Consider the following 20,986-nt stretch of genomic DNA (forward strand, 5'->3'; position numbering starts at 1 on the left):
GTTGTTTTTCTTTCTGTTTTCCAAAGGATAATTCAGCTACGTCTGCTGAAATTTTAACCTGCTTTCTCAAAGTCACTTACTCCAGTTGTGTGATCAGTGATTTGACTGCACTGGGTTAAATTATTCTATTTAATGTTCTATTTTAATCATGGTTTATGCGGGGCCTACAGAGACAAAATAACCGAACAAAAATAAGGAGTGGAAGAAGGTGTGTCTCCACTTACTGGAGTAGTTTAACCACGAGGGCCCCAAATTTAGTTGTGGTTTCCTCATGCCAACCTCTCATGCCTCCCTGAATATCACATCTTTACAGTAGCATTTAAGAGGGCCGCCCCTGTGGCACCTGTGTGACTATTCTTGTACTGAGATATAAAAAAGAAACCCAAGTCTCCCTCTTGGGATTTCTTTCTTGGTTTTTAAGAATGAATTCTATGTGTAAGTTCTATTCCCAGGGAAACTAAAAAAAACACAGGGAAAACTAGTTTGGCGAGCCTGCGCCACCCTCTTCTTGTGACATCTCCTTCTTTAGATTTGCATCGGATCTTCCATTCGATCTGGGGTGGCGTTCCCACGATCTCTTTTGAGTCTTGGGGGTTGCTGCGGGAAGAGAAGAAGGTGGAAATGGGAGTCGGAAACACGTGGAAGGAAGGAAGACCCAGCTTGGGGAAAGCAAAGTAGCGTTGCGACGGAGCAACTCTTGTCTCTTTGAACGACGAAGGCCGGGCGGGGAGGCTTGCTCGACCAGGATTCCGATGGCAAAGGGGGGAAATCTATCTCCCGGCTTCTCTTTCTTCTTCCTCCTCCTCCTCTGCTCAGCCGCTCCATTCATCTCCTTTCGCTCCCTCCTCCTCCTCCTCCATCTCCTCAGCGTCGTCTGTCGGCCTCGTCCCTCCCTCTCCCTCCCTTTTTCCCTCCCCCGGTCTCCTCCCCGCCGGCTCCGTTTCGCTCCTCCACTTCCAGCTGTAACTCAGCCGCCGCCGCCGCCTCCTCCTCCTCCGTCGCCCGGCTCCGGAAAATGTCTGAGCGAGGCGGCTTCTATAAGCAGGATTTGAATAAAACCGTGTGGGAGGTTCCTCAGCGCTACCAGCACTTGACTCCGGTGGGCTCGGGGGCTTACGGCTCCGTGTGGTAAGTGGCCGGAGAACGAGGAGGAGGAGGAGGAGGAGGAGAGGGGTGGGAAAGCAAGCGGGGCAGGTGCCGGGATGCGCCCTTTGGGCATCTCTATCCGGGGGCGGGAGGAGTGAGGAGGATCCCCGGGCTTTGAGGAACCACTCCTCCACCCCCACGTCCACCTCCGCACCCTCCATTTAGGAACTAACAATGCCGGATCGGCTTAACTCGCTAGAAACACACACACACACGCACACACCTCACACCCACGGCCTGTCTAGTGCTGGGCGTGTGTGGAGCTGGAGAGGACGCGCACAATGGGAACACCCACAGCCGCGCAAGGCTCCGCTGGCATCCGAAGTAGACCCCGGTTTGCCTACGACGGAAAAATTGAGGGGCTGAGCCGGGGGGAGGCCGTCGCTACCGGGAGGTAGCAAGGCCGACTTGTGTTAAAAACAACAACCACCCAAAAAAAAAAAAGAAAGAAAAACCCCGCGTTCCCCTCCACCACCCCCCGCCCGAAGAGGGTGGGGAAAGGAGGCCACTTAGTGCTTAAGTTCACACAACAGGCCAACATTCAGTTTGAATGTTGCCTCTGAGCTGTATATGTGTTTGGGTGGGTGGGGGAGGGAGGGAGAGATTGCGAGCCTGGGGTCCGTTTGGGGAGAGGTGGGGGTGGAGTGGGGGCCTCCTTTCGTTTGGGACCCCTCTCCTACCACCACCATGGGTTAGTTTGTATGGTTCCCCGACTTGTACAAACCCGGCAAGTTCAAGGCAGGCGGTGGGGGAATTTGGGTGGCGATGCAGCACACTGAATTACAGGCCTAGATAATGTGCCAGGGAGGGAGGCCTGGAGAGACTGATTGGCTTGGTGGAGTGTCTGACTTAACAATAAAAAGGCAAAAGGGGATAGGATAGAACCGTAGGAGTGATAAACAGATATAGGTAAGGATTAAGTGTGTATGTGGCATAAAATAAGGATGAAGAGGAGGTCTCACAAACTGTTGAAAGATGAAAATGTTTTTAATTGTTTCCTGTCTTTTTCTTTCTATTTTCTTCTTCCTTTGTCTTTTTCTCTCTTACATTTATGTATGTGTTGTTGGTCTGTTTTAATTGTAAAACCAATAAAATTTAAAGAACAAAAAAACCCAAGTGTTTATTCTGTCATTGATGGCTTGCAGGAAGCAATAGGCCAAAAGGAGACAGAGAGAGAGAGAGAGAGAGAAATACTTGGAAGGGGCGGGGTGTCAATGCATAGAACCTGATGCTATTTATTGATAGTGTATATCAAAATAATTATTTTATTTTGGGGGAAATCAAAAGAGGCCCTGGAAAATGCTCTTGGAAAAGAATTGCAAGCTACGAGGCAGATATGGAGCAGGGCTTTTAAAATAAAGTCGTGAGACCTTTTTCAGGCAAACATCAGAGTCCAACATCTTTTGTCTGGAGCAGGTGTAGGCAGAGCCTGGTGTGTATGGGTGGTGTGCAAGAGGTGTGCAGTGTAATGCACTTTTGTTTGTCTTGCTTGTTGCTCTGAATTGTGCAGCCCAGTGGGTTTGTGTTCAGATTCCTGTCTCTTCCCTGCCCCCACTGGGCATAGGAGCAGAGACAGGGCTCTCACAATGCAATTCAGCCTGGAATTCTTCCCAGGTTGCTAAGGGTAACCCCAGACCATGCCAGCTACTGAAAGAGATTTCCCCAAGCTATTTTTAAAGACCTTCCTTCCTTCTGCACTGAACTGCAACCTGGGATACGATTTGAGTTGTGGGGTGCTTTTCTTCCTACAACTATTAAGGTCAAATATGAAGTGCTGTTTTAGAACCTGCTAGGCCATATTTTGGGGTGATGCACCAACCACTCTATAGAGAATTGAGCAACCCCATTTCTCTAGATTGTATGTCAAACAATTGTTATCTTTCCCCTTTATGTGTCACCTGGTTGCTACATATCATGTGGTGTTCCTTTGGGTTAACTGTTATTCAAGTAATTAAAAATTATGCATCAAGGTTTATTTTATTTGTGTTTGTTTAATTCGACCTCAGGCTAAAAGGCCATGTTTAAACAAATCTGTAGATGAGAAATCAGTTGATGGAAAAGTAAACCAAGGCATGTGACTTGGGCTGGCTGATAGAAGGAAGGAAGAATATACATGAAAGAAAAAAATATATAACCTTAGATTTGTTTGTTTTCTTTTGTGCAGGAGAGTTTGGGAGTAAATGGGACAAGTTTTCAATGTGAAAGGAATTTATGTCTGAGCCAGTGCTATTTAACATTAAAAATACGTTTGTAGTTGTCCTGAGCAGTAAGGCAGCCAAGTTTCTGAATGTCACCAAATAATTCTAAAGTGAATTTTAAAAGAGCTGGCCAAAAACTGCAGATATATAATCTCTTTAAGTTGGATGTATGACTAGCAGAACAGCAAACAAGATTCAGTGCCCTGAAGTACAAGGAGAGATACTGGGGACCAAAGTGAAAAAAGTACTTTTAGCTATACCCTAATGAAATTCTGTAATTATCCAGAAGAGTTATTGGTAGGGGATAATGCTAAAGTTCATTTTATATGATAGTTTATGTAATGATTTATAAATATGATGAAAACATAAATATGACGAATGACCTGTCTAGGCAGAATTTTGTCTTATATAAATTGGCCAGCAGCAGTGTCAGGACAGATTATTAGTTCACAAGATTTTATTACAAATATGTGGAACTTGTCACAGGATGTATTTAATTGGTATGAGCTAAGTTAGTTTGAGAAGACAAATAGAACATAGTTGGAAAATTGGCTCATCGCTGTTTGCTTAAACAGTGAAGTGGATCTTTCATGTTCAAAGGCAGGAAATGAATTCCTATGGACATAAAATGACCAGGGATAGGTATTTTTATGTCTTGCCTCAGAAATTCCCAGAGAATTTGGCTGACCATTTTGGAAACATGGACGGACAGTCAGATTATCAGAGATGTAGTAGCACTCTTTTACCCAAAGGTGCTTTTTCAAAAGGCACCTGGATTTTGTTTTTCGTTGAAGACATTTCACTTCTCATTCTTGGATGAGAAATTTCGAGGGTCAAAAAAGTCCAGTGGCCTTTTGAAAAACATCTTTGGGAAAACCATGACCTGGATGATTGAGTATCTCCGTAGACATTTCACTCTCTTTTACTTTTATTAAGCTTTGATGAACTTTACGGAGGATTGAAATGTGTTCCATAACTGCCTAGTGTTGATTTTGATACAACTGTTGCTGAGATTATTCAAGTCACTGGGTTGGTATATTTGCTGAGAAGGCAATAGCAAACTTCTGCATTCTTTTTTTAAAGAAATCTGCTAGGATGTATCTGTGTGGTCACAAGAACTGAGATGAGTGCAAGGAGATCTTCAGCCATGTTTCTAGTGTGGTTTAAATAGTCCCTTGTAAATGCTTCCTTTATACTACATTCTAGTATGCAACATGGCCAATTACTAAGAGTCAGTATAGTGTAAAGTTCAGGAGTTGGACTAGACCTGAGAAAGGCAGGTTCAAATCCACCTATAGTTATTGAAGCTCACTGGAAAACTTTGGACCAACAATTACTTTTCAGACCGGACTTCCTGAACAGTTACGATTGTGAGGAAAATTGAAGGAGACAATGGTCTTTGTGCCACCATGCCCTCTTAGAGGGAAGGAAGGATTTGCATCTAATGAATTAAATCAGAGTGATTTTCAGGCAGCTTCAAGTAAAAGAATAATTTGATCACATGAATAGGAAGCTGATGAAAGCTGAAAGATCTGGCTGTCTGCGGTAGTAAGTGCCATTATTCATTCAGATGGCATCTGCATTTTCTGTCTTTCAGGGGAAAAAACAGATCTTTAAGCAATGAACAGCTTGTGCCTTAATTGATTAAATCAGTGGAGGTGTGAAAGTTGATATACATTATTTCTGAGAAATGTAACTTTGTAATAGTAAAATAATTGGCACACACACACACACACACACACACACACACACACTAAAAAAGAACTTTCAAGGCCTGTGGGGAGAGGGAGAGAGATCCTGAACCATCCAAGATAAAAATCCATTCGTAAGTGTGACTATACAAAAGGCTCTGCTCATCTCTCTTAAGGGGTAGGATGTGTAATTGTGTCTCAGCAGATAAAGAAATAACCAAGCATATTCTTAGTATGAAGAGGAATCATAAAACCACTGAATCCTCTCTTCGGGCCTTGACAAATTAAATAATCCATAAGGATCATTCCAAAGCCAGCTTGGGCATTTTTAAAATTGTACAAAGGACACCTGAATATTGAGCTTTAACCTAGGTTAGAGGTGAGCAACTTGGAAGAATACAAAAACGTGTTCAGGGTGAAGGGAATCCACAAAGTGTGGGAGAGACACATCATCCTCAAAGGTGATGGTGCAGTTTTCTCCAGACTGAACTTATGGTCTTTTCTGGACATGCTCCAGTTTGTTCATGTCTTTCTCAAAATGGGATATCCAGAACTGGGCATAATATTCTAAGTGCAGTCTGATATGGAGAAGGATATCTTCTCTTCGTCTCAATGCTCTAGATGTAGATTTAACTCAACTGAGTTCACCTTATCTGAGATTAGCTCACTGGAAAAGGCATTCGTATGTCTTCTTCATACCAGCTGAACCTTTGTACCCCTCAAAACAGTTGCTAATGAGGTACAGTTCCCTTTGTTTAAATGTCAACCACTTAGAAAATGATCTCATTGTGGTCACAAATTTCTTAAGCACATTTACTCATATCTAATGCTATTGAGCGATCTGATGCTTTGGACCGTGTTAGATGAAATGCTATACAATCATAAGAAAATAGAGTGTATTTGCAGGTAGACTGTCCAAACATTGATTATTATTATTTTTTTCTTCCTTTCCACTCTTGCCAGTGATTTTGCAGAGTCATTGCACAGTTTAATTTCTGAGAAGCTAGCGTAGCAATGTATCAATATCAAGAATTATTCAGACAACTGCTTTAGAGATTCTACTGGTAAAAGTGGTAAGAGGAATGACTGTTTTCTGTTCTACATTGGCTACTTTATGTTAGTTTGCTTATCTCATATTGCTGATTTTGTCATGTTTGTACAACATGCGGATCCTGGCAGAAGATATTTATAAAAGAGATGACTCATTAAAAAAAAACAGATAAAACTATCACTTGAAACAATACTAGTAGTCCTCAACTTACAATAATTCATTTAGTGACTGTTCAAAGTTAAAACTGAAGAAAGTGACTTATGACTGTTTTTCACACTTACAATCATTGCAGCATTCCCCATGGTCACGTGATTAAAATGTGGACACTTGGCAAGTGACTCATCTTTTATGACGGTTGTAGTGTCCCAGGGGTCATCTGATTATTTTTTGGTCTCTTAATTGAATCATTCTATTTACCCATAATTTGGGTTGTTCACAAAGAAGGTTTTCCATTCTTCCTTAGGAGACACATCATGCTGTAGGAAAATACTTTCTTTTGAACTGTGCTGCTCAGAAATTATGCAAACTTTCTATTTACGTTCAACTCTTCATCAAATGATTTAAAATGTATTTGATTCTCAGTTGCATATAAAAGGATTGCTATTTGATTGCAGCTAATTAGAGATTCTATTATCAAAATCCTGTATGGTTGGATTATATTTCTCTGTAAATTTCATCTTCACATGACTTGTTCTTGGAGCAATTATTGCTTTGAAAGGCTTCTAGTTTGCACTTCCCCTTCTAGTATCCATATTGCTAATTCATGTTTATTCTGCCATTTTATGCCTAATGCACATCTCTTGAGGTGGAATGTTATCATTTTTCGTAGCATCTATCCTGCACGCTTACAGGGTCCATTTATTTTTGCAGTGTACTTACGTAGTCTTTGTAGTGAAGCTAATCAGTGCATGATGAGGAGGGTTGGCTTGTTTACCAGCTGATACTAATTTGGACTGAAAAGGAATGAATGACTAGCTCATGGCCAATATCCATACTTCAGAGAGGACTAGAATCTATATCTCCTTCCTCCTTGTCCAGCACCATAACCAATTTACCAGGTTTGACTGTTTTTTTTAGTGAATTTTAAATTCTTACATATAGTAAATTATTATGGATTTGTGTAGTGATCTTAAAATCCAAACATATTCATTTAAAATCAGTATTAGTGGCCTTCATCCAGATGACTTCTGCAAATAGGGACAAAACCAAAGTGAAGCAGACAGATTCAGGATCTTAGACTGAAAATACTGGATTAGAAACTAGATCCGTATCTTTCTTTAGACATGAAGTGCGGGCTTCTCCTCATGGTTTTTGCAAGGACCCAGGGAGATTTATGAAGGTAGTCCTCCACTTACAGCTACATTTGAAGTTACATTGTTAAATGCTACGGTCATTCAATGAGGCATCATAGGAAAAACACCCAATTTTATGACCTTTTTCTGCTGTGTGTGTTTAAGTGAGACATCACATGACTGCAATTTGCAAACTTCACAAAGGTTTTCCATTCTTCCTTAGGAGACACATCATGCTGTAGGAAAATACTTTCTTTTGAACTGTGCTGCTCAGAAATTATGCAAACTTTCTATTTAGACTTCCTTGTCAAGATTCAGACTTCCTTGTCAAGATTTTGCTCAACGGAAGCCAGATGGGAAAATGGGAGATCAAGTATTTACAGAACACTGAAATGAGTTCTAGATCACAATCACATGACTGACACTACTAAGTGCTAACACTGGTTTGAAGTCATATTTTTCAGTGCCATTGTTACTTTGAACAGTCATTAAATGAACGGTGACTTGTATTGCTCTCAGCCCCCTGAAAGATGACCCCCAAAATAATATTGTCTATCTTTGGCAGTCCATCAGCTTCCTAGTCCCTCACTTCTCTGACCTTTATTTTCAGATTAAAGGTTCTGGTAGCTCAGGCAACTTCTCTGAGTGATAACATTCATCATTAAAAATTTGTTCCCATCAATAATGATTTGTTCCCAGCTATAACAATGTTTAATACAAGTTTATGCAGTTTCTGAACAGCATGTATGTAGTGTTTGGTTGAGGTTAATGTTGCTAATTAGTATAACAAATCTATGGCTTATATGCGGTTCAGATATGTTTAGTGACTGACCTTGGTTGTATTTTTGGATACACTCTGAACTCAGATAGAATCCTTTTTGTAATTGTGAGTAAAGATTCTACAATTACCTAGGAAGTGTTAAGTCATCTTCAGACTTTGTTGTCAGGTTTTCAAGTGGGGGATAGTGTGTTGTGCTGTGTACGCATTAACTACCTTGGAAGGGACTAATGATCGAGTATAAAAGATAATTGATTATCATTCACTTTGTTGTGAATAACCTTCTGTGAAAAACTTCATAATAGTGGGAAAATAAAATAAATGACAGCGTTATAATTTTCACACCGAGGAATATCATTCTTCATAACAAAACAATCACATATTGCGGAGTGGGAACCCTTCATTACAGCAATCGTAAAGGCTTTCTGACATAGCCAGGTCTTTGCAGCTTCTCTAAATGACTCCAGGATTGGTGCTTGTCTAACCTTGGAGGGAGTTTTGCTCCAAAGAAGAGGAGGGGCAATGCAGAAGGCCTCCTTGTGGCCCCTCATATGGCTCCTAAATTCAATGGGTAGGCAGCGACTTTTGGGCACCCAGATTCTGAGCCATGGAGGGGTTTAAAGTTATAACTGGCACCTTGAATGGCACCTGAAAGCCAGCTAACAGCTGGTACATTTATGCAATAATGGGCACCCAAACCCACTTGAGTTGCAGTATTCTAAAGGAGCCATACTTTCTTGATGGTCTTCAGTAGCAGTTTCATGTACAGTGGATTGCAATAATCCAATTGAGAAATGACCAGGGCATGAATGACAAGAGCAGGCTTGCTATAATTCAGTAATAGTTTCAATAGGTACACAAGATGACCTGTGCTCTGCTCTATTTAGTCTTTAGCTGTACCTTATTTTGAATAGGAGCTGTTAGTCCAAGAACTTGTCATGAACTTGTGCAGTCCAAGGAGGAATGACACATTCAGAACCAAAGATGGAATATTGCTGGTCTCCGCTGACAATCTCTTTCTGATTTTTGCATTCAGAACTAATTTATGTAAAACATAAACATTATTTAATTCCCCACTGATTTCCCACATACAGCAACAAAACACCAAAACATTTTTGAAACTATATTTTCACATTTATCTTTGAAAACAATCTAGTATGCTACATTGGTGTTACAGGAAAATACCACTTCCTCACAATCCGTATCAGATAAACAAATGTCCTAATATGACATCAAAATTTTGCTTTTCTTAAGGTATAAAAACATTTCTGTGAATTCCAGCATAGAACTTGAATGACATAGTATTTTAGCTCGAGTTTCAGTACAAAGAATGTGTGTGTTATCTGTCCTTCACGTCAGCAAATTCTCTGTTTCCATTTTATAGAATTCTTGGGATGCACAAAACTTTTCTTTCTTTCTTGTTAGCAACAGAAGCTTTTCTTGGAAGGGTTACTTGTGAACTAAAAACTGTTTTTAGATACTGCAAGTTTCTGTGAAACAACGAATTGCCTTAATGTAACCACTGTAAAGCCATAAAAACAATTCTAAGGTCTGGTTTTGGGGGGGAGGGGGCTTTGGACTGATGAATGTCAATCACATGTTTACAAATTGCAGTTGAGCAAATCTGTTACTTCTTTGTAACTGCCTTCTGTGACATTGTATTTTCTAGATGCTGAGCCACAACCCACCTTAACTAGAGAGACTGAATTGAAGAATATCATTGAGATCCTCCTGGATTTTTTTCCCCCTTTTGTTCTGCACCACTAAATATGGAGAATGGGTGTAGCTACGAATTATTTTCCAAGAAAAGAGAAATCTTTCCAAAGAGGCTGTAGTGATATTCCCAATCTTGGCTTGTTTTTCCTCTTAAAACTAGGGCAACAGCAAAATAATAGGAGAAGATCTGTTGTCTAGAGACATATCACATCCAAGCCCTTATTAAGCCAAGGAATCAAACCATGACAATGGCATATGGGTAGAATCTGAGCAGTATGCAATACAGAGAGATAGACTTTTAAGTTTTCACCAGACTTCCTCCCCCCCACACCCCTATTTAGCTTGTCATACAGGAAAGTTGTTTTGTTTTCATTTAACTTTTTAAATAGGTCTGTTATGTGCCCAGTCCTTAAAATTCTGCTGGTAAACTTGTATGCAGTGACCGAACTAATGTTTCCTTGGATATTTAGTTTTGGGGATGTGCTAGTAACATTTTGAACTGGAGCATGTGCTGAGTTTTCTCTAATGAAACTAGATAGATGAAGAAGTAGTTTCCAAAATAAATAGTAAAAATTGTGCTTTGATTTGGTTTAGTCAGGCTTGGCTTCAATGTGAATTATGTTATTGAGGCTAATAAAACTCCTTGTGCACAGCTCTGGGGATGAAACCAACGAATGGGACCTTAGCATGGAAACTCTTATCGGGCATCACGTAGCTTGGTCATGGCCAGCTGAAAAACTCGAAAGTTTCACTAAATTCTGTAGAGTTCATCTCTCAAACACAGAGCTGAAGTCATAGATGTATCCACATAGTTTTTTTTTCTGGGAAGTGGCTTGCTTTTGCCTTTTCCCACAAAGTGGTTTTTCTCCCTTCAATTTTCCAGTCTCCTTCAGCATCTTGATATCTCCCTTACAAGTTGTAAGCAGGTGCAACATGTGTCAACTTCTAAACTAAGACAGGGTCACTTTAGTGCAGTGGTCCCCAACCACCGGGCCCCGGACCGGTACCAGTCCGTGGATCATTTTGTACCGGGCCGCCTATTTTGTTTGGGCGCCGCCATCTTGTTTCGACGGCGCTTGAGAAAGTGCTTCCGGGTGAGCTTGTTGGTCGTCGGTTGTTGGAAAGTGGCGTTTGGGTGCTGAAGGAATCCTCGCACCTTAGTTTTGTCAAAGGGGTGGGGCGGCTTCGAATGAAGAGCCATCCCGATGGCGGTGGAGTCTCGCGTTACTCAGGAGGAGATTAAGAAAGAGCCCGAAAAGCCCATCGACTGCGAGAAGGTACAAAGGAGGAGTTGAAGGTGGCGGGGAGAAGCGGGGGACGGCTGGCTGACCGGTCGCTCAGCTCGCCTTGCCTTAGTCATGCGTGCTGATGCCGGTACCGGTCCGTGGATCATTTTGTGATGCCGGTACCGGGCTGTGGTACAAAAAAGGTTGGGGGCCACTGCTTTAGTGCTATTACATGCTGATATTGTCAAAAACAAAAGATAGATGGGATTATTAATTAAGGAACTGAATAGTTGGCTATTTATCATTAAATCTTTATTAAAGGTAACTTTGTGTTTAGGAAATGAACTCCACAGAATTTAGTGAAACTTTGAGTTTTTTAGCTTCCATGATCAATCAAGCTACATGATGCTTGATAAGACTTTCCATAGTAAAGCCCTATTCATTAGTTTTATCCCCAAGGCTGTGCACAAGGCGTTTTATTATGCTCAGTAACATAATTCACATTGGAATTAGCAAAATGTTTTACAATCCCTTGGGCGTAAAAAGAGGAAGAGGGTTTGGGAGGAGAAAATTAGAAAACAGTGTTTGGAATGCAGAACTGTGCAAAAAGACTTTCATGGAAACAACTTCATCAACAAACAAAACACTCACTTTTAAGTAGTTCCACTCAATTGCTTCAGATTCTTTCCTCATTTTTCTTTCTCTCACATGCTTTTGATTCAAGGACATGCTTCTGAAAATCAACCTTGGGAAGGGGGTTGCCAGTACCAAAAAATATAGCAAAGGCGTCCCATGTGACAATAAACTAAACAGAATTTTGTTACATTTCTTTATGGCAGGGCTCCCAACCCTCGGGCTGAGGCCCATTACTGGGCCTTGAGCTGTTTGGAACTGGGCCATGGAAATGGTGGGCGAAGAGGCACGCACATTCCCACTTGCACGAGCCTCACGTGAGCACATGTGCACATGCTCCATTTTTGCAAGAAGTGGTTACGCATGCCTGCTGCTTGCATAACTGGAGCCGCACATGCGCACACTTGCCCATCACTTGCACCAAACCTCTCTCTCACACACCAGTCTGCAAAGCCAGAAAGGTTGGGGAACTCTGCTTTATGGGATATACTTGGGAATGCCACAAAAATTCAAGATAGCAATGTCAATAGGTAGGTAGGTAGGTAGGTAGATACCCTGTTTCTCCAACAATACGGCCTCCCCAATAGGAAGTCCCAGCATGTTTTATAGGCATGAAATGAAATTAAGCCCCTCTCCCCAAATTAAGGCCTATATTAAAACATGCAAAATGGGGGGGAATGATGGGGGGTTTGCCATTAGGAAGTACTTTTGTTGCACACCCGGATATGGTGCTGCCTGCATTGACCCCAATACGAAGTGCCCCACCAATGCCGAGGTCAACATCCAAGCCGTTGCCGCCCGTCCACCTGAAGATGCAAGGGGGAGAATTAAGTCACCCCCGAAAAGACGGCCTAGCCATTTTTTCGGGGCTCAAAAAAAAGACGGCCTTATTATATGAGAAACACGGTAGATAGATAGATAGATAGATAGATAGATAGATAGATAGATAGATAGATAGATAGATAGATAGATAGATAGATGGATGGATGGATGGGTGGATAGATAGACAGATGGATGGATGGATGGATGGATGGATGGATGGATGGATGGATGGACGGACAGAGGGGAGGGAGAGATCTGCTTGCAGTATTATTAAAAAAAAACAGTTGAAGAAAGGCAATTCAAAAATAGGCTGTAAATTTTCTTAAAACTTGTCACTGACGTAATTCCTTGAGAGTGCTCTGCACCAAAGACTACCCCTGGAAGCTTCTTGCCTTTAGTCTCTGTTGTTCTAATTGAACCCCAAAGTGTTTGACCAGGAAGCCCCTAACCTTACGAAAGCTAGAGTAAGACAGTGGGAGAGATTTCCAGGGATTTGTAATGAACAATCAAAATGACTTTTTCAAAGGCTGGTTGGGACTATGCTCGAGTGCCAACATTTTGGATTTCAAATCCTTTCTGTTTCCCTTTTTGTACCAGGCTAACCCCTCTCTCCCCCTACCCCTCCTTCTCCCTCTCCCTCCCTCTTCCTCTCCCCTGTGTGCGCACACACACGTGTTCTATATCGCCTAAAAGAAATATGGAAAGATTCATCAGCTCACTATGTTTCTCTCCTGTTTGTTATTATTTCGCATCTACTGGGAATCTAAGCAGGCTGATACAAAGGAACTACCTGTTTCTTTTTTTTGGCAGCGCACTCACTCCCCTGCATGCAATCCCTTTATACTTTCCAGCATAGAATTCCTGGATTTTTGCAGCAGAATAAATTACTCAATGCAATGCTTCATTAAATCTCAGTGTCCAACACATACAAAACCACCTTTACTAGGTGGATTAGCAACATATATTTTAATAGAACTTTAAATGTTCAAATTGTGAAATGTCAGTCTCCGCCAAGATACGTAACATTTGGTGTAGCATATATAGTTGAGTTCTAAGCATGACAGGTCACTTAAATGAAGCAAATGTGCACAGGACCAATATTCCTAGTCTTGATTGTTTTGCTTTTGGATTGCATTGGGTGATGACAGTGGCTATTATTGCTTGCAAGGAAGAAAGATTCTGAATCACACAAGGTTAACTTAAAGGATCAAAGCCTTGTTGTGCATTTATTGTGAAAGCTTGTTTGCTGAGAGTGGCGCCTGAAGCAATCTTTTATAGCATTGTAAATTGGTATATTTTAATTAATGATGTACATTAGAGGGTTCCATTACAGCATATCAATATTTGGCAGGCCTAATTAGCATTTGATATATCTAGGCAGGGTGGCAGACTCTCTCTAATGAATAGAGGCTCCAATCCATTCACCAGGGGCCCAGAATTCAGATCTTGATGCTCCCAAGGCAACCTTGCCTTGAAGACAGGGAGCCGAATTAAGGAGACTTGATTCTCGTGTGTATTTGTCAAGGTAGGTGGAAAAGAGGTATCACGCGAGGATAATCCTTCGGTGGTTATTATAAAAAACACAAAATTTGCTTTGTGTCCAAGGTCGTCGTTACAAAATAATGAAAGACAGAACTTGGGATAGTTCCCAAAAGGAGGAAGCATCACTAAGGTTCACATATCAGAAATGTTTTAGCTTTAATTCAGATATTCAGGACTGTTCTGTGAAAATGCAATTGGAACAGGAGAACCTGGGAACAGTTCAGTTTTTTTTCTTTAAGTATTTTGTTCCTGCAAGATTAACTCGGGGGACGTTTATAAAGAGTTGCTGTTGCCCCGATATGAATTAAGGTTTCTCTGATTCTGAACTGGAGCCGCTGGCTACATTCAAGTGATTGTCCCTTCCTGCGTACATTTTTGTTTGCCGTTTACAACTTTGAGTGAATGGCTATGTGCCATCAAGTCACTTTTGGCTCCCTGTGGCCACCTAGAGTTTCTCCATGATAATGAATCCCAAACCTGGTCTTTCAGGTCTTCCAACAATGTAACTGAATTCATCCACTTTCCTGCTGGTCATCCTAATCTCTCTCCTTCCACTTTTCCCAATATTAGAACTTTCTCCAGAGTGTCAGTTCTTCACATGACATGTCTGAATTAGGATGTCTGAGCCAGTCATTTGTGCCTCAACTGAGAACTCAGGCTTGATTTGTTTGATGATCCAATCATCTGTTTTCTTAGCTGCCATGGTATTCTCACACTTTTTCAACACCAAAGTTCAAAAGCGTCAATACTCTTCTGTCCTGTTTCTTCAAAGTCCAAGTTTGCTTCCATAGAATGTCATGGGGAATACCATGGCTTGCAGAGTTGGGATCTTTGTAGGTGCAGCATCTCAATAAATCCAAAAACTTTGTGGCTGCTTTACCAAGTACTCATCTGAAATATATGCCTTGACTACTTGTTCTTTGACTATTGACCTAAATGGCAGAAGCTATCAAACATTTTACCAACCTTCCTTCCTTCAAGAGGTCTGCCTTTTGAGATAGATAGATAGATAGATAGATAGATAGATAGATTTATTTATTTATTGGCCAAGTGTGCTTGGACACACAAAGAATTTGTCTTGGTATAAATACTCTCAGTATACATATATATTAAATTATATTAAATTTGAATCCCATTTTATATTAAATATAAATTATATTAAATTTGAATCCCATTTTTTCACCATGTTCCTTAATTTTTATTGCTAGGGCCTGCAGATCCTTTGGGGTTTTGCTATTAGGATAGTGTTATCAGCACAGTGCAAACTATTGACATTTTTTTCCCTTTCAGTGTTAAAACCATGGTCATTTTCCTCCAGTCCATCTTCCCTTAATATATATTCAGTATGTCAGTTGAATAAATCAGGGAGAGTATGCAGCCTTGTCATATTCTATTGCTATGTTAGAGCTAATCTGTTTTACCTTGTTTTTTCCATATTGTGGTTTTCTAATGTGTATATACGTTTCTCATGGAGGCAAGTTACATGAAGATGATGAGTGTTTATGACAGATGGATAGGTGGTATGCTGATTTGCCTACCTGTTATAAAGTTTGCAGATATCCTGTGTTATCTCAATCAACTTTAGATGGTCCTGGGGAAGAGATAATGCTTGTGGTTCATTCCCTCCCTGAGAACAGAAAAATAAAACTTTATTTTAGTTTGTATATGTTTTGCTTTGCTTTGACTAATCACTGACAAAAATAAGTATCAGTCTATCTATCTAGATAGCTAAGTAGCAGGTTGTATTATAGAACTGCTAAGGTAACACTTTAAGGAATGCTACAAAGAGATTTAGATTCACAAGACATTGGGGAATGTTTTGGGAGAAGTTGAACCTGTAGAGGAGATGCTGGTCCTAAAATGGAAAACATGAAAGGGAAATTTTAAAACAGATCTGTAGGAGAAATCCAGTCGGTCCTGGCCAACAATTTTGTCAGTGATGGAGTTGGTGTCCATACCAAAATATAATAATGATGATGCTGATTCTTGGTTGATACCTAGGATGCTGGCAGCAACCCGTATCAACCATCAGTGACAGGCAGTGATATTTAGGATACATTTTTAAATGTTCCGTTGACTGAGTTTCACGTTTAATGAATAAAAGAGATAATAATAGAATGAGACAATCGTTCCTGAGTACAGATTTGACCTGAATACAGGAAAGAATGAGGTGGGAGATATGCTCCTTAAGAAAGCACTGGAAGATCAGATTCCTGTGAATCTGATTATTACATATTATTACATATTACAGTTGATCCTGAGAGAATACAAGGAATTAGGAATGCATGCAGAGGAGAAGTTATTGTAACAATGGGAAGTTTCAGTTATCTGGGCATAGATTGGGGGCATTCATGCATGGATCATGACAAAGAAGCCAGACTGTTAAATAATTGTAAGTGATTGTGACTTAGAATAGTCTTGGAACCAGTTAGAGGGGAAAGAACTGTACGCTTAATTCTAAGCGGTGTCCAGGATCTGCATCTCACAGCTGGAAACTGATTCTAATGTTCTCAGATACAGCAACCACACAAATAAAAAAGTGCTAGTAAGGTCCAACATTGATGACTAAGCTGGGAAGCATTTCAGAATGAGAAAACTGGTGTGTGTGGTGGTGGGAGAATGCACCAAAGGGGAAAAGTGAAGAGACTCGTATCACTTGATAGTGCCTGAAGGTTAATTAAAACCATCGTAACTAATTCTCTGCCAGACCGTACTCTGCGTTAGAAGAACAGATCAGCCGAATGGAGGAAAAGGCTAACATGGCTTCCTGGGGAGCCATAACAGTTAAGAAGTCATCCTTCCCGATAAGGAAAAATTGTAAGGAAAAAAAGGAGCCCAAACTCTGATCAACACCCTTCCCTCCAAACATAAGCGATGATAAGGACTGCAGAAATAACGTTTGAAGAACATATGGCAAAAACTATTAAAGGAAACAAGAATAATTTCTTTGCATATATTTGAAAATGAGCAAGAGAACAGCTGGGTTGTTGGAGGACAAAGAAGTGAAATGGATGTTTTAAGAGATTATGAAAATTGCAGAGAACCTCAGTGAGTTCTTTGCCTCTATCTTTACTGCAGAGGATACAGAATAGGTACCTGGCTTTCTGTTCTCAGGGAGGAAAGAGAAACAGAGCAAATTGAGGTAACAAGATAAGCTATTTCATGACACCTCAATTGAATGCGCTATAACCAATCACCAGTTTCTGATGACATCTGCTTTTAAACTGAAATTGCTGATCTCTTTATACAAATATGTAATATCTTACTGAAATTAATTGTGGTGCTTTAGAACTGGAAGCTAGTAAGAGATAACACATAACAGATAACCAGAAGGGTCCTTGTAGGTCATCTAGTCCAACCCCTTGTCCAAGCAGGAGACCCTACACCATTTCTGACAAATGGCAGTCCAATCTCTTCTTGAAAGTCTCAAGTGATGGCGCTCCCCCAACTTCCGAGGGCAAGCTGTTCCATTGGTTGATTGTTCTCACTGTCAGAAAGTTTCTCCTTATTTCCAGGTTGAACCTCTCCTTCAGTTTCCATCCATTATTCCTTCTCTGGCCTTCGGGGGCTTTGGAGAATAGCTTGACCCCTTCCTCTCTGTGGCAGCCCCTCAAATATTGGAAGACCGCTATCATGTCTTCCCTGGTCCTTCTCTTTACTAGACTAGACAAGCCCAGTTCCTGCAACCGTTCGTTGTATGTTTTAGCCTCCAGTCCCCTCATCATCCTGGTTGCTCTTCTCTGTACTTTTTCTAGAGCCTCAGCATCTTTTTTATAATGTGGTGACCAAAACTGGATGCAGTACTCTAGGTGTGGTCTTACTAAGGCTTTATAGAGTGGTATTAGTACTTTCCTTGATCTTGATTGTATCTTTCTGTTAATACAACTTAGGATTGCATTAGCTTTTTTGGTGGCTGCTGAACACTGCTGGCTCATATTTAGCTGGTTGTCCACTAAGACTCCAAGATCCCTCTCACAGTTACTGCTATTGAGCCTGGTTTCACCTGGATCCAGAGGAATTCCAGAAAATTTCTTTTCTATGTGTTTGGATAGAAAGGCATATTGTAGAATTGCAGCTTCATTGCTAGTTAAATAGCATAATTATATATGGGTTTTTAATGATAACAATGTGCAAAATGAAATTAAGTTCAATTAAAGATGCATTTTCATGAAAGGAGCGAACAGCCATAACTGTTTGAAAATAGATCTCAAATAAATTGCTGGTTTCAGTTTGAAATGTGAAAATAAAATGAAACATTTGAGATGAATTTTAAAATACATTTTGATTTTGTTTCAGTTCAGCATATGATACCAAAACAAGGCAGAAGGTGGCAGTGAAAAAGCTTTCAAGACCTTTCCAGTCCCTTATTCACGCTCGAAGGACTTACCGGGAGCTTAGATTACTCAAGCACATGAAACATGAAAATGTGAGTGGAAAGATTGTGTTATGTAAACCTCCAGTAGAAATGGCAATTTGTCTTTTGTTCAGTTTTACTGAAGCTGTAATCAGAAAATCCCACATTCATATAGAAGGATAACTTATCAGAACACTTGTTACGTTGTTGTGTATCCTCAGTTAACCTTACATTCAAGTGAAGATCAGCTTTGTGGTTCTAATAGAACGGGGATGTCAAACTCAAGGCCCCGGGGGCTGAATCCCCTTAGATCTGCTTACATCTGGCCCATGGGGCTGCCCTGGAAATAGTGAAGGACTGGCCCGTGGTGCTTCTGCCAGCGAAAACAGAGCTCCCGATCTCCGTTTTCAGCAGTCACAGCTTCCTGCAGCTCTCTGAATGGAGCTCCATTTTCACTGGAAGTGGGTTGCAGGAGGCCATAGCCACTGAAAACGGAGATTAAGAGCCCATTTTTCTCTGGCAGAGTGCTCAAGCCCCCCCAGGTGCCCCGGACATGAGTGATGTTGAGTTGGCCACGCCCCCCCACCCCCCTCAAGGTCAAACACAACTCTGATGGAGCCCTCAATGGAATTGAGTTTGACACCCCTGTGATAGAAGCAGGCTTTAACAGGTCTGAGCAGTTTGATTCAGGTAACCTTTTAGTGTTCATTTTAAGAGGACTGGAATAGATATTGGTAAATGAATGAAGAATAAAGATGTACTACACTTCGTTTTCAATCTTTTTTCTACCCAGAACTCTGGCTTTAAATTATTTTGGGCAGTTTACAGTCATAGCATTAAAGATATTTTAAAGTTATTCCTGCAAAATAATTGCAGCAAAAATGCATATATTTTAGTGTTTTGGTGAAGGCTGAATTTTGAGACACAAATGCAAGGGGGAAAATGCATTTACCAGCAATGTAGAACCTTTTTTACATGACTAATCATTCAAATTGTACCACACGCACAAAAAAATCAGTTTATTTATAATGCAAGATCAAATAGCCTAATTGATATACAGGGATTCACTTGAAAGGTTTTATTTCATTAAGTTTTTTTTTCTTTCTTAAGAAAGAGCTGAGTTTGCTTTGCAATAATTAGAGAGTACAGAACTAGTTCAGTTATAATAGCCCTAATAATTTCAAAAAGGGTGTGTCTCATATATTCACTTCTTTCTTTTGGTCCTTTCACACCTATTTTTCAGAAGACCTGGTTAAATTTGTCTGTTCCATCCAATCTTGAAAAGCCAGGACGGTGCATACATATCATAGTTTTATTGCAAATTAGTGTGACAAACCAGAATAAAACTTAATTTGGGCAGAGATTGTGATATAGAACAGAGTGCCATTTTTTTTCCCCAGGTTGAATCTTCGCCAAATCAACCAGGAGTATTTATGTTTACAGTAAAAGTATCCACAATGCTGGTTCTGTCTTTATCCTGCCCTATAAATTGATATTTTCATGTTTTGCTCTATTATTAAAATGCTTTTTTTAAAAGGTAAATGAAAGATGTTGACTTATTTGAAGCATGATAGGACGTAGGTAGACATAGTAATGAACAGGTAGAGACTTCTTAAAAACCTGTTCCTGAGTTGGGAGCAATTTGAATCTGAGCTATGAGAAGAAGAAGAAAATCAGTCCTAATTAACCTGTAAGTACAAATACACTCTTAGCAATTAGAATTCAGCAGTTATATACAACTGATATTGTTGACTAAAGTATTGCAAACCTCTGTTTCTGGTCTCCATTGTCTTTGTCTAGCAATCTGCAAATATTGAGTGTAAAATCCTGTAGAATCCTAATGCATTTCATTAGGTAAAATAGAAATTCTTTTTTTGTTTCAGGTTATAGGATTACTAGATGTTTTTACACCTGCAGCATCAATAGACAATTTCAACGAAGTGTAAGTAAAGTTTGAAATAAAATTGATAGTTGGCAATTTACTGGGATGGGAAGTATTGGCATTAGGTAACCAAAAATCAAATGTTTATAAGTAGAATTAATTTCAGTGATATAATGAAATATGTGATCAACTTTTTCTGTTGCATTTGTCAAATTTCATAATATTTAATTGTGATGAAGTACACCTATAGGAATACAGTTTCTGGTATGAAAAACATTAAAAGGGGTTTTGGCTTGCTACTGGAAGCAGGATGTTGTAAGATGAATCATCTTTTTGTTTAATCTTCTTTTGTAAGGGCAGTAATTTTAAATGTTTTTAAAGGAATGTTAAATGGATTAAGATGCTTAAGAAAGTAATTCACTTAGAGCATCTTAGTAACTAACTAGTTTGTTATCACAATATTTATTATTTTGTTAAGGTGATTAGCTTTTAGCATGCTACAGTATTTCTTGTTTTTGCCATAGAAAACCAACCTGGTTATCCCTCTGAGAAATGTTACAATGCTGTAATAAACTAAAAAGAAAATAGGTTACTTTAGGCATGTTTGTATAGCATTGTTTGCATTCCAAGGCTTATTGAGACACTAACAAACACA

The 20,986-nt window shown here is 40.1% G+C and overlaps 1 protein-coding gene across 1 annotated transcript in view; it reads left to right on the forward strand.

Moving 5' to 3' along the window:
* Window positions 1-510: 510 nt before the first annotated feature.
* MAPK11 (mitogen-activated protein kinase 11) overlaps window positions 511-20,986 on the forward strand; it is a 42,179-nt gene continuing 21,703 nt past the window's right edge. Inside the window, exons 1-3 of the mRNA XM_026714070.2 lie at window positions 511-1,128; window positions 18,392-18,521; window positions 20,333-20,391. Coding sequence (XP_026569855.1) covers window positions 1,016-1,128; window positions 18,392-18,521; window positions 20,333-20,391 — 302 coding nt within the window. The 5' untranslated portion in view covers window positions 511-1,015. The remainder of the gene's footprint in view (window positions 1,129-18,391; window positions 18,522-20,332; window positions 20,392-20,986) is intronic.

The sequence above is a fragment of the Pseudonaja textilis genome, chromosome 5, assembly GCF_049901715.1.
Source record: "Pseudonaja textilis isolate UNSWEBS1 chromosome 5, rPseTex1.2, whole genome shotgun sequence".
Lineage (NCBI taxonomy): Eukaryota > Metazoa > Chordata > Lepidosauria > Squamata > Elapidae > Pseudonaja > Pseudonaja textilis.